This window comes from Macrosteles quadrilineatus, unplaced genomic scaffold (assembly GCF_028750875.1).
Source record: "Macrosteles quadrilineatus isolate MER2022 unplaced genomic scaffold, UCM_ALF_1.0 Scaffold_2__2_contigs__length_208266976, whole genome shotgun sequence".
NCBI classification, from domain to species: Eukaryota; Metazoa; Arthropoda; class Insecta; order Hemiptera; family Cicadellidae; genus Macrosteles; species Macrosteles quadrilineatus.
This window is the reverse complement of record NW_026542595.1, coordinates 159020556-159045432: the sequence shown is the minus strand read 5'-3', so window position 1 is coordinate 159045432 and position 24877 is coordinate 159020556. Positions and strand designations below refer to the sequence as shown.

Genomic DNA, 24877 nt, shown 5'->3' with positions numbered 1-24877 from the left:
TTTAAATTGGCTACCTTTTAATAAACAGAGATAAAACATCTCTGCATTATTTATTTCTTTAATTGACTTTACACGTAAATCATATATCAATCAATGTTGCCTAGACGTGTTGTGTTTGTTTGGGTAAGTTGATGAAATCTGTCCCTGATCACTGTACCTTTTGAGAAACGGTCCTGATTAAAGTAGTTGCTTTTCTTAATTATTAACACAGTTGTATACGGGATCTCCCCAAGTATACCTTAGTTTCCATTCGATGGCAGGTGAATTTTATAATCTGTCATAAATCTAATAAACTGAATCCAAAATTTGACACATACTTTCCACACAACTCTTTTTAATAAAACATCTAATTCATATCGCATTATCTTGTCAAACCCTTATCATGGGTAGGTGGGAGTAACTATGGTATTTTAAGGAGAAAATAAAAAAAAGTTGTAATACCTTTTGAACAGTAATTGTTGTAGTAATAGGGGTTGTAGCCCACACTTTTGATAAGAATTAAAAGGACTATAAAATGCAACATTTTAATCAAGATCTATAAAGCGGTTGTTTTTTTCATACTGAACCAGTTTATCGTCATTTTATGTGTGTTTATGGGTAAATCATATAAGTTGCAATACCTTTTGAATCGAAATATTTACGTCAATAGGATTATACCATTTTGTTATGAGTTAAAAGAGCAATAATATGTTGAATTTTATTTAGAATCGTTCTGGCCTTTTAAAACCCATTTTCCCCGTTATTTTCTTGGAACCTTTGAAAAAAATCACCATTGAAAATCTAATAAAATATAAGGGAAGAAGGTAAAGAGTACACATACACACATGTTTCAAAATAGTAATAATCTTTATGTCACAACAAATATGGCAATTTTCTGTCCTAGGAGCTTTATATCTTGACATTCACCCCTTGTCTGTCCATAGGTGGCATCCCCTACGGCAGTGAGACAGGCAACGTGGCAGCCTACTTCAGGCCAGGGGGCGCAGTCTACAACTACAAGGGTGGGCAGTCACGGGGGTATGGAGGGAACGGCCTGGGCAGGGGTAGCAACTACGACTTGTACAGCAGGGACTTCGACTGAACCAGGAATAATGGACTAAAAATGTAATATTTTTGAAAACCTCCTCGAAAAATATTGTATGAGTAACCAACGTCATAGTCACTGACTACCCAATAGACTACTCAGTACTCAAGTAATGTAAAACAGGGTAGATACAAGACAGAGAGTGATAAGTGATGGTATTGTAAATACTAGTGTGAGAAAACTACTTAAACCTATAACGGTTTAAGAAGTGAAATATGTATACATTTGATTTAAAACTTGTTGTGACTTGTGAAATAAAATTACACACAAAGCGACTTTAAAGAAGGCCTAAACAATATTTTATAGTTGTAAGCAACATACAAATACATGATCAATGTGTTAAATAGTTGTAACAAAGTAACTTATTCAGTATTGGTTTTGTATGATTTATATAGTATACTAGCTGTACCCGCGGGCTTTGCCCCGTTTAACTTCATAAGTATTCGCATGGTTCATTCACGTCCTGGTTGAAGTTCGTTCGCTACGCTCACTCACCTTTTGGTTGGAAATTAGCTGTTTTCATAAATACAAAAAAAATAATAGTGCTGCACCCTGTTGGTAATCCTTGTAACTTTTATGCTATTGAACATCATAGAACAGAACCAACTTGTTTAATTGAAACAGCTGTTAAGATTCATTAATTCCATTTAAATATGAAAAACCATAAGGTTAACATGGGGAACTACAGAGCCACTGGGGCGGAGCCCGAAAGGATTTTTGGGATAATAATATGCTTTAATGTTAATCGGGAATGTGAGCTATCATCATGCCAAATTTCAGCCCAATCCGTCCAGTAGTTTATGCGTGATTGAGCAACACACACACACACAAACTCACAAACTTTCAGATTTATAATATTAGTAAGATGAGTAAAATTATATGATTCACTAGGATTTTATATTACAAGTTCTAACCCACAACGGAATATAAAGCCGATACATTAAATACGTAGTCAGATTCAAATTCCAAGAGTGCAATATGCATACGGTACTTTTATTTTGTTGTTGTAAGCATTCGTATTGTTATTTGTTCCTGGATTGTTCATTCTCACCAAAAATGAGCCTGAAGAAATAACTGCAGAATAAAATTAGAAGAAGGTTCTTAGAGTCACACAAGATTTAATTTGATAGGCCTATTTACCGTTATTTAAGAGATAGCTCTAACAGCGTTTTTTTTTTATATAACTTCACATATGAGCTAACACTATTTTACTTAAATTTCGTTTTGTTGGTTCAATTCTTGTTAAAATAGTAAATCTAAATATTTAACTGCCACTCTAAACATGTGTTTAAGATGCGTTAATGATCGATGGAAAGAACAGCTAAACAGTTCTGATTACATAGTATAATAAAACTTTACCGCTAACATACTGTAAATGGTGGAAAACAATGATATATAATACCAATATAACAAAACACTGCAAATAATCCTCTTCAACAATAATAAATAGCTTATTCGAAATTATCTTTCATTTCATTAAATGTGAAACAAGGTGTTAAGTATTCCATTGAATAATAATAGTGAAGGCAAATTTTACAATTTTCTGTGTATACTACCCGTAGTCTTCTCATTCTACTGTAACATCTGAAGCCTGTATTTATGTGTATTCGATGCCCTGCGCCACTTAAAGTGATTTTGTCGACTAGAGGTTTCTTTCACATGAAAATTAAAATTTACAATGCGCTTTTCTATTTGGTTACAATGTCAAAATTGGAAGAATTTGTTCAACTTGGTCTAAGATGATTGTAATGCTAGTGAAAAACAGCAAATAAGTCGAAAGTTCTAATACACAAAACAACTTCTAAAAACAGAACATATCCTAGAAATAATTTAATAATGCTTATAGTACGTGTCATACTGGTCGGTGTCAAGAGGGGGATTTAAAGTCTGAAAAGCTCTTTTTACAGTGTACGTTCTCATAGAGGGCACCACCCTACAGTACATTAGAGATAACCAAAGCAGTATGAGAGTGGATCTATATTTATATATTTTAGATTCCTTTTATAATTTTTAACAACCTAATATTTTTCATATTTCTATAGTCTATAGTCATAGAAATTACTTTAGAGTGACTCTTTGATTTACGTATTGCTGTGTATGCTTTTGTTCTTTATTCTTTTAATACAAGTTGCAGTTTTGCTCGATTTCGAGCAATGGGTTGTCTAGTTGTGTTTGATCTTTGATTATTGAACAACCAAAATTATACATAATGCTAAATGAAAATATATATTCAGAGCAGACCTACAAACACTATCAATAACAACTATCCACATAAAGAAGAAACCTAACGCCAGTTAAATCCTGCGCCTTCAAACACTCGATGCTACTACTGCGCGTAGCTGTATGGTTGTGCGCAGCAAGTTTATTGAGGGCGCTAGAGTAAAACCAAGGTTGGCACTATTCTGTACTGTACCACAGAATATAGATACCTAAAGGTATCAATATTGATAACAATATAGATTATATTAGGTATCTAGGTATCTTTAGGTATCTATATTCTGTGACTGTACGTATCTACTAGTTGACATACTGACCGTCCATTACCAACGATAAACAATTTCTCAAGTGAAAGAATATATAAATTCAAATTTTTAATGAAGGTGGATTACATGTTATGAAAATTCATTGTGATGCATAGATCTATTTGGATCTCATGTAAAAAATAAGAAATTCAAAAAAGGTTTTCTGTTCATGAAATAAATCAATTACTTTGTTAATTACATACAAATGAGGTATTGACTACCATTCAATTAAAAAAATTCTATTACCAATTCCGTTAGTACTTGTAATTTATTAGTAATTTTATTTATTTGTTTGTTTACTTCTTTCATGAACTCATTTATTCATTGAACCATAAGCCAATAAATTAATTTGTTAATTTATTATTTCTCCATTATTTGAGTATCACCTAATTTTTTAAACGCATGTTTTTTCTGACTTTTTATTTACAACAGTCAATGGAGTTAATGAAACACTTTTATTTATCTTTATTTTTACTATGCATGGAATTGAAAAACTCACAAGACAACTGATTTACTGATTACAAAATTTGTAAATAACAACGTGCATTACTATGGGGATGGAATGAATTAGGTTTATTCACGTTCATAAATATAGATTTTAAATTGACATTTAACTTCGTACACTTCCTAAAACAGTACTGTAAATAAATAAATAAAACAAACACCAAAAAGTACGTAGAATGGTACCACACTACTTGGATTTTTGGATTGGAATAATGCCTTGACTATCAACAAATCCTGTTTATGGTTAGTTTGGATTAGGCTAGGCTAGAACTGAGATGTCATATACAATTGCAATAGTAACGGAAAAGGTCCGGTGTTTGGTTAAAATACAAATAATAGAGGATTTATGAACGATTGTTTGAAAGGAAAGAGTAATTATACAATTTAATGGGTATCCATCAGAAATATGATTATCTAAGTCCCAGATAGCCAGTCAGTAGTGGTCGTGTCATGGCCCTATACACACGCTACACGCAACTAGGCATGTGTATTGATGTGAATATCCCCAACGTATATTGTGAAGGACAAAAAACCTTATTATTTTGGTACACTCGACTATTTGGTAACCACAATATTAAGATTGGAATATTGTAGATAAGTGTGACCGTGGAGACAGTTATTGAACTTTGGAGTTCGTTCGTAAGATTTAACTTACCACAACATTGTACTTGAGCGAGTAACACAGTTCCTTTTAGACGTACGTGTAGTAAAAAGTGGTTACAGTTGTTATTGTTGGGTTTTTGCTACACTTGAATGTGTCTAATAAAGTAATTTCACTTTCCCGCGGTGTTAAACAAACGAGAGGATGTTAAATTTGTGTACGCAAGATGACGAAATATGTGGGTGTTTATCTATGATTGGACTTAATAAGTTACCAATTATTAACCAACCAAATTTCGTACTGTCACCATGTTATCCTCAATAGATTAAATTATATTATTACAACCACGTCCCAACGAGTTACGTATTTTAAAGGTAAATTGGCGAGTCGGTTGTACCACTGACTTCGGGCCCTAGGCAGTGATGTCGTGGGTTCGGATCTTGGCACCTGCCACGACATTTTATCAGGCACCCTTGTACTATACTGGCTCACCCCTTGCTTTGCTCGACGTTCCACGCATAGGTCCACCACCAAAAACAAGGTTAAAAGAGGCTGCCAACCTCCTAAAACATAAAATAAAATGATTGGAGGATGAGAGTTGAATTGGATTAGATTATAGCACTAACTAACATCATACGATTCTTTAGCCAAGACCATTTACAGTATTAATGCTAAAGTATTAATAGCATATGGGTCCGGCTAAGAACCGCCAAAAATCTTACTGACTTTTCCCAAATCGAACCATAATTCTACGGTTGAAATTTTGACCTACGAATTAATTCAGGTTGATTCGATCACTTTGCTATAACTCTATTGTCTATAATCGTGGGACTTGTCCAAGGCCGAGGTCGATTTTGCAAATATAAACAACAGTTCCGGATCAAAAACTACTAAAATCGTGCGCGGCTGAAGAAATATGACTCGAAGACAGGAACTGAACACGATCGGCGCCCTTGGACTGTACAGCGGTTGTCGTCGATTCAACCTAAGTTTGATAACCCATAGTCTTCATAACTTGTAGCCATTCTATTTTCAATTACAAATTGACCTTATTTTAAGCGTATAAAAAAATTAATAGAATACGCGGATCTAAAATAAGTTTTGTACTAAAATATGAAATAATCTGGATTAATTAAATAAGAGAATCGTAAATTTGGCCTTGGAAGAAAATAGATTAAATTAGTCTTCTCATTTTTATATCAAGAAAAGAACGAATAATTATTACTGAGCAAACCCCCTATTGGTTCTTTGTTATTTCAGCCATAATGAATTCTCTAATTTTTATGGTGGAACAATACTACTAGAAAGTAGATAGGTATCGATTTAATAATACAAATACTACTAAATAGCTACTTGCTGAACATAATATGACTGTTAACTAGTCTAAAACTACAAAGGTAAGTACAGAAACAGATTATTTAAATACAAAAAATAACTGTAAAATAATAAATGAACCTGGATATAATATATTTTTCTTAAATCAAAATACCATCTTAACAACGTTGAATATAAAAAGCACTTTATGGTCTATATTTGAGCATTTGAAATGAAAGAATGATAATGGACAAACTTCTTTTTAAGACGAACCTAGAAACCCGACCCCATACTCTAGTTCTTTCTGTTGATGTATTATAGTATCTATTTACTGTGTGCTAGGATAAACTCATGTTCTTCTTAAATTCATTTCCACTTGTTTGATGGCAGAGTAATCATTCAGATAAATGTCTCCTTTTTCTGAAGAGAGTGATGTGTTCTTTGTAGCTTTGTTATGAACAAGATCAGCTGTTTATTTAGCCAACATTCATTAAAAGTGAAGTGATTAAGAAAATATGGGCCCAGTTTTCAACCAATAATACTACTGACGGATTTTGTGCATCCAACTGGCGACCACCTGATAGTCATATAGGACCATTATAACCAAACAGCTACTATGCTTCTGCTACAGTCAGCGATCCAGCGTGTAGTTCCAAAAGAAAATTGCATTTAATTATTTAATTTTTAAGCTCTAAAATGCTATTTTCAAACAATAAATTAAAAACAAATCCTCGAGAGCGTCTGTTTCCTGGCTGGAAGCTGGAAGTGCGGAGAATAGTTCCGTTTTCCGGCCTCCAGCACAAGGCTCGCGGCGGAACGGCGACAAGGTCCTGTCCCATATATACCAGTCATTGTCCATTGGAACAGAATCGATGTCTTCGCTTCTGCAGACCTTCGTACTACCAGGAATTGGTCTTTCAAATGTTTGCGTTGAGAAGTATTCTGATGAAACTGATCGAAAGCGACATGGCGTGGATATTTTGTTTTGGAGGACTAGTCGGTATTTTTCACCACGTAAATTTCAAATTAAGCATCTGTGGAGGATTTTATTAGCTTAATGTGAGTGGTCTTACTGGTTTACATTTTACAATGATCAGAAGGTTATGGTTCGATCCAGAGAAAAGTATATTTTTTCTTAGTTTGAAACTGAATGGAGCTTTTCTCCCATTTGGCATTGCCACTAAAACCAATTTAGTCCTGGCTAAAAAATACAAAAAACAGGTCATCTTAGAAAGTATAGCAAAGGTATAAGGTATAAAGCTCCATTCTACACTTACTTGTCCTTCATGCCTCATCTGATTATAATAATTACGAATCTTATTAGACACTGCTTTAAGAAATATATTAAAATTAAGGGATTAAAATTAATTAGGTATTTTGACTGTAGACTGACTTATGCTGTGCTCACCTGAACAACTCTTTGCCTCTTTATCTAATATATAAAATTCTCGTGTCACAGTGTTTGTCTGCAAACTCCTCCGGAACGACTTCACTGATCGTTATGAAATTTGGTGTGTAAATTCTGTAGGTATGCGAATAGGAAGTAAACTATTTCCCGTTTCGAAATTCTTAAAAGGGCTCCGCCCCAGTGGCTCTGGAGTTTCCCATGTTAACCTTATGAGAAATGGAATTAATGAATCTTAACAGCTGTTTCAATTAAACAAGTTGGTTCTGTTCTATGATGTTCAATAGCATTAAAGTTACAAGGATTACCAACAGGGTGCAGCACTATTATTTCTTTTACATTTATGACAACAGCTAATTTGCAACCAAAAGGTGAGTGAGCGTAGCGAACGAACTTCAACCTGGAGGCGAGTGAGCGTAGCGAACGAGTTAACCTGGAGGCGAGTTAGCGTAGCGAACGAGCTCCAACCTAAAGGCAAGTGAGCGCAGCGAACGAGCTCCAACCCAAAGGTGAGTGAGCGTAGCGAACGAACTTCAACCAGGACGTGATTGAGCGAGAGGCGAGTGAGCGTAGCGAACGAGCTAACCTGGAGGCGAGTTAGCGTAGCGAACGAGCTCCAACCTAAAGGCAAGTGAGCGCAGCGAACGAGCTCCAACCCAAAGGTGAGTGAGCGTAGCGAACGAACTTCAACCAGGACGTGATTGAGCGATGCGAACGAGATCATCTTGAAAATTAAACGTAACGGTACTTTCTTTCCATCGGTCTGTCTTAGGGGAAACCTATAACTTAGGCGATACGAAGTTCGCCGGGTCAGCTAGTACTCTTTATAGATTTTAGAAGTGAAAGATAAATTATTGGTTCGTAATTTGGAGGCAAACGCATACAAAAAAATCACGCTTTTAGTATTTCAATAATTTCAGGGATTGGAAAGTAAATGTTGAACGTCATTCTTGATATCTAATCCACGAAGATTTACTTATATTAAATATATAATGGAAATTTTTAAGATTTTTGACACCGATCAAAATGCGGATTACAAATTCACTATGATAAATTCACTATAAACGTATTACGTTAACGGTTTAACCTATAAGAAAAAGATAAGCAAAATTAATAGACATACAGACGAATCGACAAGTACAGAGCAAAAACGTCCAAACCACTCCAACTATGCAATCTTCAGTACTTCACTCATAAAAGTTGAAGGAAAAGCACAACAATGTTCTTTCACCAAAGAGATCTCATGAATTACCATTCAAACTACGTCAAATCGTGCACGACTTCACAGGGTAATTGAAGGATCAGAGCACTTGGCGAGACATTTTACACGTGGTAGCTGCAAGGTAGTGTAATTACATCTGTTTGTTGGATATAACAGCTGATCGGTAGAACAACCAGCTGTCCAGCTGTCGTGGTGGCGAAGACCTCGGCATTTACAACAACACGATCAGCTGACAACTCACTTGGCCTAGGATTTATGGTGGAATGAATCAACGGCGACTAATTGTTTTATTTCAATTCTGGTCGTGTTACTTCTTTGTTGTGTATTTTATTAAATGGTGGTATTGTTGGATATGGATATGATGGGTTCCTCTTCAAGTATTTCATTGACAATGTCTGTGGTCTGTTGTTGTTGATGTTAGGGTGTGCAATGGTTAATATTATTATCGTTAGCATAGCCTACTTGCTGTTGCTAAAAAGGCAAATAATTTAGTACATTGAAGTGTTTTTGTACGGTTATTGGTTACGGAGAAAATTCAAAAAATAGTAAATTTAAAATTCCATGTTATTCTTATGGAGAATATTGTAAAATGTAGTTTGCTTGTTTATGGATATGTTTTGATCAAATTTATTTATTTTATACTGAGATAATATTTTACCATTGACTATTGTTTACTGAAGTTGTATTGGATATTGGTTGTATTAATAGTCAAAGATTTTACTTAAAAAAACACACTTTATTATCCTTCCTTTAGCAGCAAAAATAGGTACTCGTTTAACCTAATGTTATTTAAATAGATTTAATTGTATATCAATTCAGGCAAATGGAAATTCGCTTTGTCTGCAGGTTTTTTGCGGCGGGGGTATTTATTTTTGTTATATGGATTTCATTGTTTAGATATTTATCCTTATGTCGCATAGAGTTTATTGAGTTGCTATATTTAGTTCTCCTGTTTATACAGGGTTAATAAAAAGTCTGGAGGCCCCTGTAAATTTTTTAACTGCCCATACTAGAAACACTATACTCTGCAGACCTTTATGGCATGTTATGAACTATTTTTGGGCATAACCACTACTTCGCGTACATCCAAAAAATGGGGGATTTCGGGGAAAACTCTAAAATTTCAAATGGTAAGACGCATCGAGTGACCCTCATTTTGAAGGTCGTGGTAAAATAAAACTAACAACGCAAATTAGGGGTATCTATCTTAACACAGTAAAATATGGCAGTCAATTGAAATCCTTAAGAAGTCAAAATTCTAATTACTAAATATTTCAATTGACTGCTATGTCTGATGGGTCCTACCATTTGAAATTTTAGAGTTTCCCCCGAAATCCCCCATTTTGGGGATGTACATGAAGTGGCGGTTAAGCCCAAGTGTAGTTTATAACATGCCATAAAGGTGTGCAGAGTTTAGTTTTTCTAGTATGGGTCGTTAGAAAATTTACAGGTAGTCCCTAGTCTTTTTATTAACCCTGTATATAGAAATGCATTATTTTTCACTACTAATGTACTGAACTAGTTAATTGTCACAAAAATATTCTGTTTCCTTTTCCTATAAAAATGGAGAGCCAGATTTCAAATAAATGAACAAATAAGGAAAGTTGATCGGAGTAAAAATGTTTCCTCCACTAATAGTGCTAACATTTCAACGAGCTTCTTCTGAAAATTCTCTGCAATCTGTATCCAACACGACACATTACTAGTAGCCCAAATAACTGTTGCCAACATACAGCAACAGCATAGCAGCAGTTGTATAGTATAGTACATAATCATAAAAAAATAAGCACCCTTAATGAAATAGTAATTAAAAAAGTCACTCAAATACAACTCGCTTCTCGCTAAGTATCCAACTCACGTCTTACTACGTCACAAGAGCCGCTTGTGATACGTTCTGTGAGTAATGTTTACACGTTAGTGAGTTGTTGACAGGTTATGTGATGAGTTATATGTGGAGTTCCCGAAGCTTTGTACTAATTACTGACGAAGGTGCTGCATAGTGTCACAGTCACACAGATAAAACGTACTACTGTATTACTCAAGGTCACCTTCTGGGTTCCGGTCGGAGGATCTGGCGTTCCTTCGGTCACTGACACAGATACTATCCATTGTGGGGTTTCGTGTGTTAATTGTGATTAGTATTTTGATTGTAATGCTATTAGATTTCTTATATTAACATTTGCCTAACCAATAATTACCGTTTTCATTAGATGTTCTTCCTGAAATACATTCCTCAATTTGTTCTCGAAGATACAGAATTATTTCTACATTTAATACAGAAATAATTATGGAGGATAAATACTTTATTTCGTAACTAGGGCTCAAAGTGGCTCTTTTCGGTCCGAGCTCAAGCTTATCGACCTACTTTATGAAATATTCTATATGTTAGCAGAGACCTGCCGGGCACCATAGAGATTGGCTGAAGACTGTGGTTCAGTGTTTTTTATCAGTTAATCTGGAAGAAACATAATTTCTATCAAGACAACCCGCAAACATTGGTCGTATGTTTAAGCAGGTGAATTGTACAAAATTCACGTATATATATTTCCTTGAATATTAAAAGTAGTCGTAAATACTTTTAATAATGTTCTACCAAAATAATTGATCAGAGCAAAATCCAAAAAAATTATCACAGGAAAAAATTACGACTTAATTTTAAAATTTTTTTTAATTAAAAGAATTCCGTCCTAAGTATAATCAACACTGGAAGGTGCTCAAATTATAATTTATCACAAAGATGTGTTTTAGCACAATCGTGACCCACCATCTCAGTCTTCATCTGTTCGCTAGTACAAGACAAGCATAGAATAAATAAACACCACGTCTATGGTACAAGTAATGCAGTGAAAACCATGTATTTTACTACTGAGAGTCTCAAGCCGTTACAATGCATCAGTGGTTGTATATATCGGTCAAAACTATCAAATCTTTGGTACAATACTGATTCCTAAGTTCTTGAGAGTCCTTAATGTCTGGCCTACTCCTTTGTTCCTCTAATTACTATAATATCAAATCATTTTGAAACATCGAGAGAGAAACAATCATAGTAAATTCCTGTTCATCTAAAGCAGACAAAATGTAACTATGATACTCTGATTCAACAGTGTAAAATTTGGGTACTCAATGAGAAATTATCTCACCAAACAATATCTTACTCTTATCAGTAGACCAAGACAGGAAGATAGGCAAACCTTCTTAGACTTCGGACCACTATATAAACTGTTATATCATTGTGTAAGTGCATTGTGTTCTCTTTGTTGTACCCAAAGAGAATTGGCTCACGTATAATAAGACAAGAGCACTTTGACTTTGATAACACCCCGAATGGACTACTCTCATTCCATTTCGAAATTCCAAAACACACAGTGAAAACGAGTACTTACATCTTGTAAGTCAAAACACGTTTATTATAGGCCTACTTTATATTACAATATCTCCTCCCGACCAAACGAGAACTATCAGCGCACTGTGTAAGTCTACACACCCCGAGATAAAATAAATATACCAACATACACTGTGATACACGCTACACTCAACACTTACAGCTTCGCACCTCGCCGTCGCAGCGTCCAGAAGCCTGGCTCCCTATTCCTGTGGGAAACCCAGCCACCGTATCCTTGTTGTCATTCTGGATAGTTTCGTAGACATTCAATCGTCTAATTAGCGACAACATGTCAAGTACGGTAGACGATCCGACCGTGGAGACCTTCGGTCATTTCCGGCTGTCTTCGGTAGTTATAAGTCGTCGACGCCGCGACGCTACTAACACTTCTGTTATCAGTGCTGTGACAGTACATTGGGACTAACGATGGCAGGATTACCCTCGATGGTGAGTTTTACTAGTTTGGTTTCTGTTAAATGTTCTCAAAATAAAGAAGTTTAAAAATACAAATATTACCAAAAATGTATTGTGGCCACACTAAAAACAAAGTTACAAAAAAAGTATCTTGTTTGGCAATTTTTTAACAAAAAAATTAAAAAAAAACTACAAAAAAATGTATACAATATAGTGAGTTTTTTTTTATGCTAACACAATTTTCAAATCTACTCTTTAGGTGTATTTGTTTGTTGTAAAAAATGTTTAGGGCCAAAACTCGTTTCTTGCAGAAGTTAATCGCAACGTTAAGAGAGTATTTAGATATTATTATTTTCAGATTCATGTATTTCAATCCTTAGGAGAATACTTTGAATTGGTTCTCATATCTTAAAATGCTTGTTTAATGTAGAGTTTCCGTAAGCTTATTTTGGGTTAAGGTACCATGTAAAATTTAGAATAAATTTAGACAGTACCGGTACAAGATTATTTTTTTTCTTTTAGAGGGATGCCTTTGTATCAAGATCTATACTGAATTATGGATAGGTACGTTTAATAAAGTGTCATGGCTAGAATACTATGGGCTATTTGCCTAATAAGGATACCAAAATAGTTACTCATGAAACGTTTATTTCCAGGTTTTAGCCTCAGTGGCAATAACGTTGTTGGTAGCCGATAGCTACGCGTTTCCTGGTCCCGTGCCCGCTGGACCTGGTGGGGCTCCTAGGGCTGCTCTTGGTGGCGCACCTGGTGGCGCTCCTATTGGCACCCCCGCAGAAGCCCGGGCCGCTGGCGCCCCTCACTCCAAAGAGGCTAAGGATCTCGAAGGCTCAGAAACTTTCGGATTAGGATACTACGGATACGGATACGGATATCCTCTAGCTTACTCTTCCTACTACTATCCCCGCTACTCGAACTACTACAGACCTTACAGATACTACAGTAGTTATAGTAAGTATCACAAATAATTATGACAGCTTTAGCACTTGTTAGTTGGTTATAGGAATGCTTTTTTAGTTTAGGGTTATGGTGTCAACATAAGTACCCAAACCAAAATTTGTTGTTTAACAACATAATGTTCTTTTTGTAAGCACAGAATCTTGGACATAAACTTTTGGATAACATAAACACATAAGCACTTAGATTTATTTGCATGTTTACATACATCCTCAAGCAATTTCTGGATACAAACTCGTCGTGAAAACCTCCTTAAAATTGTGCCTAAGCACTATTGTGTAAAGAAACGTATTATTAAGCGTGTACCTCGGTCTAAATTTAATAAAATATGGACAAGGCTCCGACAAAACTGTTGTTACAAGGAATAAATAATATAATGGATGCATGTGTCAAATGCGAAATAACACAATTCATAAAGCTGCCGGTTAAAGAAATGTATTTAAACAAAAACAGAACTCGCTATGGATCACAATGTATTGCTGTGATTTTATTTGTACTTAAATGCGGATCTGCTTTTTTACACCACCGTATCGTTATTATCAAATAACAGCTAATCCATGAGACAGCAACTAAACTGTTGACAACATATCTAACTTATATCAAGAGGTCTTAATCGAACCCTTCTAAAAAGTTGTTAAATGGTTACGAATAAAATACTCTTTGTTTGCTTTGGATGCACATGGTAAAGCAATTTGGTTAGTTGGGATGACTATTTGCTACGATCTATAGATCTATTTGTACGATCTAAAATTCACAATAACTGTGGTTACGTAACGATTTAGATATGCAACCAAAATGTTTACACCACATGTCGATAGCTTCCACTGGAAACTACATAAAATAATTTATCTCACTAAATTGTAATGAAATTCATGTGTAACTAGCTGCCAAAGGTCTAACATTGAGAGAACTAATTTCCTATGGCTACACTTCAGCCCAAATCCGCTAATGAAGTGAGCAGGGTTCGATGACATCTCGCTCCTGTCTCTGTCTCTGTTGACTCTAGGTTGGTCCAACCTTGGTAGTTGTTGATGCTTTGTTAAGCCTTCAACTTGGAATTCCTCTTTCAGACTCGGACAAACCTCAATCAGTGACCCATCATGAATATTCTTCTGAGTTTAGCGTTGATTCATGACTTGACATTTCCTATTTGCATGCACTCCTTCCTAGCTCTACGTCATACTTTGAATGACACAATTTTTCTCAAATCAAATATATTTTTGAAAGACACATCAAGCCTTTGAGAGTTTATCTGATTGTCTAGTATCACAAGTGGTTAAAACAAGGAGGGCTTGAAGACGTAAAGGTATTCAAATTGACGAGCATGATTGAAAAGTGCAGGGGTTATGCAAAATTACCCTAAATCTTTATTTGTTTTGCATGGGTATGGTCAATGGTTTGGTGTAGAAATTGTTTGATATTTAGATAAGGTAATGTAAAATAGTAGACAAATAGAGTAGAAAGTGGAGATGGCTTCAATGTTCCCATTTAAACAAAGAATTTAGATTTCCATGATTAGACGTTCGGAAATTTTAGATCAATGACATGACAGAATCAAGCTAGAAACAAAGTAGAGAACAGTAGTTTAAAATGAGCTGAGAATTTTGAACTGCATGAACAGACCAATGTCTTGATCGAAAAGCTTGAGTTAAACGTCTAAGATGAAGTTGTCTGAAGAAGAAATACAAAGTGCATGATTATAGTTCGGCCGCTTAGAAAACGACCTGCGCGTTAATACTAAACCAATGCTGGAGGAGGTCGCTTTCGAAGCGGCCGAACTATAGTGGAATGTTTTGCAATCGCATGACTTTTTTAATCGCTATGGAGGGCTCAAGATCGCATGATATACTGCATGAAGGATGAACAGATGACCAAGGAGATGTTACAACCTCTGAACTTCGTATGGTGGATTTTCCAGGCTACCCCTACAGTTACTGGGACGACTGGTACTCATCTTACTACAGCTACTGGTGAAACACTTCTACACCTACAAACTTCTGTGATTCAACCATTTGACCAACATGTTTATCTTACACAAAATATACAAATATGTCTATTTTGTACAAGTGCTTCCTTGGAACTTCCTGAATCTTAAATATTATTGATAAAATCTAGCATTTAACTTAGCATGGTCTCGAATACAGCGTAGGAAGAAAGGATTTACAATTATATCAAGCAAAGATTGATTGAAAAAAAAACTATTGTGCATACTTAACTAGAAATTAGACTTAGAACTTACGGAAATTTATATTTTTTGTCATTATAGCAATGGAAAAAAGTGGTTGAATGCGAGAAAGGATTATTCCTACTAATGTTGGTGAGGAAAATGCCTTCAAGTAAAATTAATAAGGAACCTTATTGACACACGCACTACTGTACAAGGTATGCAGCACAAATACAGCAGAAAGTCAGTTGAAAATATAAAATAATATGTTATAACCGGTAATATAAATAGGAAAATAGGACATGCAGGTACAATGTTTCGTTGCATCACTGTCAGTGGCAATGGCAGGTTATAAACGAAAACATAACCTCTCTTAGAAGTTATGAGTAGTGATTTTTAGTAATTAAAACACTGTCGTAGGTAAAGCCGTGTACGCAACTCTCGTAGTCTTAACGACACTCGTAGAAGTTTTTAAGGCCAATGCTCGTGTCGTTAACACTATCTTTGCGCAATTAATGCGTAAACTACTATTACGGACAATAACGATCATAACAAAATGTGGTTTCAATCCCTCCCATACTCAATTATCTGATAGGAAACAAAACGTTGTTAAACCGCCAGCATTTGCTTTCTTATAAGTAAATAGTTATGCTGCGCTTATATTAATCACACAGTATAATTGAGGCAAACTGTTGAGCCTGTGTAATTAATACTGTTTGAAATCTCCTTGCTTGCTGTATACTTTCCACGTACCCATGGGCTTCTGTGACCCATGTGAACGGGCAAATGCCAGATAAAGAGGACACTAACTTGCTTCAGAAATGTCGAGTATGTACATGTTTTGATTGTTATGGTATTTTAAATATTTATTTATTTATTGAACTTAGAACATGCATACAGGCGTTGGCTGAGTAGATGAACTGTACTCATAAATAGTTTCTTGTCCTTATTAACATTTTAGAAAAAGTGTAGCACCCATGTCGCGTTCTAGATTGCAAAAGTATTATTACTGCTTGACCTGACAAACTTTACTAATTTACTACTTACCATATTGTGATCATTCTTATGTTGCTGTTTTAATTAGTTTAATATATAGAATTATCAAGGCAATTTTAAAATTACAATTACTTTATATTTTTATTTTTATTTATTTATGGACAATCAATTTTAGAAAGAAATACAAAGCCACTGTTGTGCTCAATTTACATAATACTTAAAAATAAACAATACAACAATACAAACCAACAAGATGCAACAACAGAGTAGCTATTAAACATGATAACAATGATTTGTTGTTGTTGCTGTTGTGTGCGGATTGATTAACTAAAGTCATTCTAGAGTCTGTTTATTTTATGTAGAGCTGTAATTATTTGTGTAATTTGAATTCCTTTTTTCTGTAAATAAACTTTATCCCCTGTCATGTCAACACTAATTTGTGTAATTAATACGAGACTGCCTTTATAATCTGAACTTGTTGGTCCAGTTTATTTGAATCAGGTCGTATGTCTAGCTGTAGGGATATAAACTTATCACGTATTTTATACTGGTTTCTCTACGTCTTTTGATGGGATTCAAATACAATTTCAAACAATAGTACAACAAAGTACAATAGTACTGTACATAGTATACTAGTCTTAGCTCAATTCGTAGTAAATCTTATTATTGGAACAAAGGTTAATATGTAAAAAATACCATTTTCACACTTTATACTGAATCAACTGTCTCAAGTGGTATCAGCAAAATAAAGGCATCAACAAGAAGCTAACAAAATTGAGAAAAAGATTATACATAAAATAGTTTGTTAGAACATCTTCTAATACTGTATTTAACCTTAATCCGACATATTTGGCCTTTGGATCACGTTTACGAATAAAAGGTTAAATACCTGTAGTGCTGTCGGGGATCCGGGTTTAAGTCAGCGACCAAGCTTTCGAATTTAAACATTCATTTTCAAGCAGTCACTATGTTAAGAAAATCTTCTTCATCACTGAGGTTGTGAAGAATCGTTTAATACACTTAACACTTACGCGAAAATGACTCCTTCTTCTGTCTGCCACACCACGCGACCGTATCAATATTATAATTTGGCCAAATTTTGTTTATGTTTTTCATGTTCGTGTAAGTGTTATGTCTATTTAACAACTCTTCTCAACCCCAGTGATGAAGACGATTTTGTTAACTTGGTGACTGCTTAAAATACCCCCGCCGCAGCAAACCTGCCGACTAAGCGAATTTCCATTTGTCTGAATTGATTTTCAGTTAAATATATTTTAATAACATTAGGTTTAACGAGTACCTAGGTTTGCTGCTACAAGGAAACTAATAAGTGTGTTTTTGAGTTAAATATTGATAGCTTAGTACAAAATAAATAAATTTGCCAAGTTTGATCAAAATATATCCATAAACAAGCAAACTACAACATTTGACAATATTCTCCATAAGAATAACATGGGAATTTTAAATTTACAATTTTTTTAATTTTCTCCGTTACTAATAATCGAACAAAAATACTTTTATATACTAAATTATTTGTTTTTTTAAGCTCTTTAAAAAGGTCTAAAGAGAAATCGGGAAATTTTGTGTTTTGAGGGTCAAAAGTGAGAAAAACCAATTTTTACCCCATAAATCCCCCCGTAAAGCCCCGTTCCCATGGTCCGATCGTGCTGGTTCGCGAACTCATTCAAGTTTATCCCGCTTTACACCTTTAAACCAAATTTCATCAAAATCGGACAAAAATTACTCAAGTTATCGCGTTCACGGACGTATATATATATATATATATATATATATATATATATATATATATATATATATATATATATATATATATATATATATATATATATATATATATATATATGTCTATATATATATATATATATATATATGTCTATATATATATATATATACATATATAAAAATTTGAACGAATGGTGTTTTTGGCCTCTGGGGACATCAAAATGAAAAAGTAAATCGGTCCCGGGTCTAGGTCTTACCGTGCCACCTACGGTAATAGCTACTTCCCTATAGGGAAATTCGCTAAAATGAACCTTTAGGTTCGAAACCTTGGTTGTGGACTAAAACCCGGATCACCGACCGTACTACAGGTATTTAACATATTACTACATTCTTAAAAAAAATACATTAGAAATACAAAATAATTCCACCCTGACAAAGTAGGGGCCAGGGGGTGAATAAGAAGTACTATAGGAATGAGGATTGTCATAAGGAAATGTGATCACCAATAGATATATAAGCCTAGTTAATGATATGAAAAATCATAAATAAACCGTTTTGTGATACACATTTGGCATATTGCAGAAAAAGGAGTAATTGAGTAAAGATGTGTGTAAAGATACGAGCAGAGAAACATTCCTAGACACTCCTACTGAATTTAAACAATTCAATCTCAGCTATAATTTAGATTATAAAACTTTGCTTGTTTATAAACCGCATTCGACCGGAGCTGTTGTATCTAACTGAGGTAAGATTATATATTTAAATAAGCTGTTTCGCTGGAACTAACTACATGAAGACACAACAATTGAATATACTTCCGTAATACTTCCTTGAATACCAAAATACTTCCGTAACTGAAAACCTGCTGATTGAGGGAGTTTTCAATTGATTTGCTGAGCAATTTATAGAAACATATTTTTATCAATGAGGAATGACAAAAAATTAAGAACTTTATTTGGAGTGTAGGAGTTTTGCCAACGGGTATCAGGTAGAAAGGGTCCCCATCCATGAATTCCACATACTGCGGAGTTTTGCCAACGGTTGTGGGTTGAGCGAGAGCGGGAAGGGGGAGAGAGAGAGATTACACGTGACCGTGAGGGTGGCTTCCGCTAGGGGTGGACAAACCAGACAGGATGCTGACTGTGTTCAAAGTAATGGAGTTATGCACCTCTGACTGTGAAAGGAAATGTATTGAATTTTTAACCTAACCTAACCTAACCTAACCTAACTTAACCTAACCTAACCAACCTAACCTAACCTAACCCACTGCGACAAGCGCATAACTGCCAAGCGTAGACAACCCTGACAATCGCTCTCCCTCCCTCCGTCACACTCTTTCTCTCACCACCACCGTTGGCAAATCTCCGCACCAAGAGGTGGCCGAAGGCATCCCCCCATCTACCTGACAACCGTTGGCAAAACTCCGGTTCCCCTTTATTTGAGCCCCAATATGAAGTAGGAATTTAAATGTCGCCCTAATGGATCTTGATAGTAAAATAAGTCTGTCGTTAACCTTGAGGCTGCTAAGCCACTTAAACCTCTTTGCAGGGGGATGCCATGGCTATGACCATCTACATGATAAGGAAGGTTTCCTGGTATTAATTGCTATGTTGAACTATTGGCTGGTAGTTAAACGTGGGATGAATAACGAATCAAGGAAAGCTAAACGCTAAATGAGTTTAAAAAGAAGATATCAAAAAATTTTTGTTAACAATAGAAAACTGTGAAGGTTATCAAATTTTAAATTTGGTAATACCACTGGCGATAATATAGTTTTAAATATCCCCCCCCTCTCCCCTACACGGATAGGCTTATTTCACCCAACTGATATGCTGAGTACGATAAATGCCAAATAAATAGTCAAAGAATGTGTAGTGGTGGTAACAATTTCTCCAACCCTGCCTAACATTGAGGTGTGTGTGTATTTGAAAAGCCTTTTCTGATAAAAATTCGTGTCATTGTTAGGAGGAAATTGTGTATGTATTTTTGTACTGTACGTGCTACATAGAAATGTTTTAATTGAATTTATATGATTTAAGTTCACTCTGGACAAATTCTTAGTAATAATTGCTAATAATAGTGTTTTACTTTCTCCCCCTATACATAGTAATAAGGGGAAAGTATTGTTTTCGTCAAGATTTTCGATTTCGAGTTTTGAGTGGGTATATCCGTTTTGGGCCCCTCTGAACCCAGAAAAATGGTTTTCGAAGTGATTTTTGTCCGTGCGTGTGTCTGTCTGTATGTATGATGTGTAGAGAGCTACATACCGCATCTTTAGTCCGATTTTGATGAAATTTGGTATGTACCTAGGTACTAATCCATGGTACCTCCGGGTGTTTTTTTTTCAATTTTTTTTTAAATAATGATTTGTAATGGTGATTTTACTATAAAAAAACATAAAATTACGAAAAATCTACTTCCTCAGAAACGGTCAGAACAGTTAAGTAAGAAATTGAGTATGCTATAATCCTTTAAATTCTGGACAAAATGCTACAACTCCAATTCCTGTGTTATTAAAACTTATGTTATTTCCAATAAAAAAAAAACAATAAAATAAAGGGAAAATCGGATTTTTGAAAAGAAGCGTGTTTTCATTTAAATTAGTATGTTATGATCCTTAGACTGTAGTTCTAAACAAAATAGTGTAACCTCACATTACTGTTAAAAATATGGTTGAAAAGCTATTGGAGCTTTTGTTATATTCCCTACAAATATCATAGTTACTCGCGAATAAGAGTAAGTATATGTCAGATTGCTTATACCATTTATTTATATTCTTTAATAACTATTCAACTTAGAGAACAATGATTATTGTATTTTCCATGTTCTAGGACCGCACAAGCATTCAAACGACGACTGGTATTCCTACTACTCCTACGACAGCTACTGGCGATGATGTACGAATCATGGCTACTTCAGAATAACTCACTTTGGATACATATTAGAATAGAAGGGTGTAATAAACGTTATTTTGTACTGTAATTTCAGTTTGGTGTTTACTTCCTTTAACCATTCAATTTGGATATTTATGTTGACGTCCCACCTGCACCAGGTGTAGCCAGTTTGCTTACAGAAAGGAAACATCGTTGAAAAGTTCTCCAGGAGTGTGTTACTATAAAATGCATATTTTTGTTTCCATAAAAATATATTATAAGTTTAAATAAACCAGCACACTATCTATGATGGTGGCATATGTACTGGATTATTTTAAAAATAGCAAAAACTTTACAAATTGGAATAAAATATATACTTTACGATGGTTTTTCCTACTAATACCCAGACAAATGTAGGATATGACCTTTAAAGAATTGCAATAACACGTTTTTTTGTTTAATTTTGTAGTGTTGGGTGTGAAGAGTGACATCACAGCCACATCTGTGACTGTGGCTTTGCCGATATTTATTGGGTGGTGAGTGCTTCCTTTCGTTAGGGAATGCGCTTTTGGCCACCATCTTGGATCCGCCATATTGGATGTATATATATAGAAAGCTTTTTAAATGTAATAATAGTGTAGTGACGCATAATTTAGATTGTCAAGCTAATTTCAATGCCAAAATTGGGGTTTAAATATATTTTCACGTTTTAATGATATATTCAAAGGCAAACTCTCTCCTATACATTTCTTATGAACGTTTTATTCTTTGGATTTTTTTTAGATTATTTTTCTTATATCTTCAGTTCGTACTAGCCTTGCAGTTCGTTATAGCCTTAATATATTCAGTGATGTAAGGCTTTCATTTGAGCTACTGATCATTAAAATTGGACGAGTTAGAGACGAGCTACGAACCCCAACGTATAAAATTTAACTTTTTAGAACTGGAGATATAAGAAAAATAATCTTAAACATTTTCAAAGTACGAAACGTCCATATTTATTTAGAGTTTTCGTTTAAATGTATCTTTAAAACGAAAAAAATTGAAAAAAACTGATTTCTGCATTGATATCAGCGTGAAAATCTAGATTATAATTATCTGTCACAACACTATCATTTAATACATTAAAAAAGTAGTGTTATATATATCCAATATGGCGGATCTAAGATGGCAGCTTAAAACGCGTTCCCTATCGAAATGAAGTACTACCAACCTAATAAATATAGGTGGTGGTTCCAAGTCAATTTCTCGAAAATTGTGCATAGACCTGAATGTAGTAACTTTTTCTTTCAAAATTTGTCCAATGTTGAGAAAAGCCGCTATTTCCCCCGTGATTTTAGGGGCTTTCCTATGGACCGATTTTTGGCAACTTTTATTATGTCACTCTGCACACCCAACCCACAAAATAAAACTATAAAACGCTTTCTTGCAATTTTTTTTACGACTCCAGTGTATGTTTTTCTTTAGTTTGCTTGGACTATAAATGAAGAGTTGTAGTTGTTGAATAAATGAAGAGAGGAGGCTAAATAAAGGAAACAATAATGTTCGTACACAATTCGTTATTGTGATTAAGAGGGAAATAGTTCAAAGAAGTCAAGCACTTTTGGACATTATATAGGTACACGTTTAAAAAGACATTGAATTGTTTCAATTACCATTTCTCAGCCTAATAAAGCAGGTTTGATTTGATTAATTCTATATTCACTACAAACCACACGTCAAGTAATATCCAAGTTATATCCAAGCAACTAGAAGAGCTATTTTTTTCTATTTTAACAAACAAAATAATGTCTTAAATATCAGTACACGCATGAGTTAAACTTACTAAAAGCTTTATCAGTCATTGACTTCAACCTCTAACAATGCAGCTATCTGTGACGTCATCAAGACAAGGTTGAAACTAGACAACAATAAACTGATTGTAGGTAAACTGAAAACCTAAATATTGTAATTAACATAGGAAATTCAAGGAAATATCTTATCAAACAATGGTGTTATCGTTAACAATAAAGTCATTCGACCTTGACGTAAATTGTGTTTGGCAAATTAAATATTCCCAAAACACAAACCTAGTTTTCCTTCTGGTTTATTATCAAACCAATTTAAAATTTTGAAGGAAACTAAATGTTAAGGAATTTAATAACAAGAGATTAGCCATAAAACCTGCTGTAAAAATATATAACAAATATTTAAGCGTAGGTTTTGTTTGAAAATTATATTCCTACTTGTTTAGGGTACGTTTAAAGAAAACAGCGGCAATTTCAGCATTTCATTATGCAGTACACATATATCTGATTTTACTGTATTGCTTTAAGTAAACTACTAGTTGCTCTGCCCGTGCTTCGCAACGGGGTGAGAATGCTGAAAAGGATGATTTTGTTTTACTTTAAGATACCATAATATACTATAAGGAACAGTTACAACACACTTACCAGGAAACATATAGGCAAAGGCTCAATCGTACTTATTGATTATTTAAATTAATATCTCTTCATGTATTACAGTACTATAATTTTATATAGTGTATATCATTTAAAATATATGCAAAAGTATAATTCATTGACCACATGGCACCAAGAAACAAATCTCCTTGTAAAGAAATTAAATTAAATAGCAGAACAGCATTTCTGACAACAGCTGGAGTTTCATAACAATGTTTGTTTACCATGTTAATCTTATGGAGAAATATGAAACTTTAAAGGGCCCCAGGGCCTCACTCTCTAATTATTTCACTATAAAAAAAGTTTCCTGCACAACTTCACGTTACGCTCTTTCCAATGACACCAAAAACATGTCAATCGGTTCAGTAGTTTCGGAGGAGTAATTGTCACAAAAAATCTGCTTGCGTATTAAATAAGTACTAGTGTCCCTGTTGCTCGAATTCGAGCAATTGCTAAGTATTACAGGCGTTATTTTAAAACGAACTTCAACCAAGTCAGCAAATATTTGTAGCAAACTTATTGACTGTTTACAATTAACCTATGCTCTTCTTCTCACTTTTGATTTCTGACAACAGCTGGAGTTTCATAACAATTTTTGTTTCCCATGTTAATCTTATGGAGAAATAAGAAACTTTAAAGGGCTCCAGGGCCTCACTCTCTCATTATTTCCCTAAAAAGAAAGTGTCCTGCACAACTTCACGCTACGCTCTTTCCAATGACACCAAAAACATGACAATCGGTTCAGTAGTTTCGGAGGAGTAATTGTCACAAAAGATGTGCTTGCGTATTAAATAAGTACTAGTGGTCGTCCTGTGGTCGAAACTCGACCAAAAATAATTAATGTACAGACTTCTCTATTTTCTCCCCACACTGTAAATAAAACATGTGATTGGGATTTCTTCCATTTGTTTTGATTTTCTGTTTACATTTTGTTGTTATTTCGTCACCATCATGGCAACCCAGTTGGTCCATGTTAATTTTTTGAAGTTTTCAAATTCGTTTTTTGTGCTTATTTTTTAGCCTATTTTAATTTATAGAGGGATTCTGCACATCTACAGGCAAATATCTTTCTAACAGTATGCGTAGATTTCCCCTGCGATGCACACGAGCTGAGAAAAAAGGTTTTAAAGAAACATGCTTGCCTATTAATATATAGACGAGAGGTCGTCCAGTGGTCGAAACTCGACCAAAAATATGTAATGTGCTCACTTATCTATTTTCACCCCACACTGTAAAT

The 24877-nt window shown here is 34.6% G+C and overlaps 1 protein-coding gene across 2 annotated transcripts; it reads left to right on the top strand.

Annotated features, from left to right (window-relative positions):
- Nucleotides 1-12404: 12404 nt before the first annotated feature.
- LOC128987892 (shematrin-like protein 1) lies at nt 12405-21308 on the top strand. 2 transcript variants are annotated; one of them, XM_054408973.1, is made up of 3 exons: nt 12405-12481; nt 13105-13417; nt 21158-21308. In XM_054408973.1, the coding sequence occupies exons 1-3, from the start codon at nt 12461-12463 to the stop codon at nt 21220-21222; spliced, it is 399 nt and encodes a 132-aa protein (XP_054264948.1). In that variant the 5' UTR covers nt 12405-12460; the 3' UTR covers nt 21223-21308. The 2 variants fall into 2 exon arrangements, with proteins under 2 accessions (XP_054264948.1, XP_054264949.1); XM_054408974.1 differs by lacking the exon at nt 21158-21308 and adding an exon at nt 15342-15471.
- The last annotated feature ends 3569 nt before the right edge of the window (nt 21309-24877 follow it).

What these genes read in the sequence shown, in the direction of transcription:
- LOC128987892 (XM_054408973.1), top strand. Translation starts at nt 12,461, where the DNA reads ATGGCAGGATTACCCTCGATG. An exon ending in TGGCAGGATTACCCTCGATG is followed by an intron (nt 12,482 to 13,104) that starts GTGAGTTTTACT and finishes GTTTATTTCCAG; the next exon opens with GTTTTAGCCTCAGTGGCAAT. An exon ending in CAGATACTACAGTAGTTATA is followed by an intron (nt 13,418 to 21,157) that starts GTAAGTATCACA and finishes TCCATGTTCTAG; the next exon opens with GACCGCACAAGCATTCAAAC.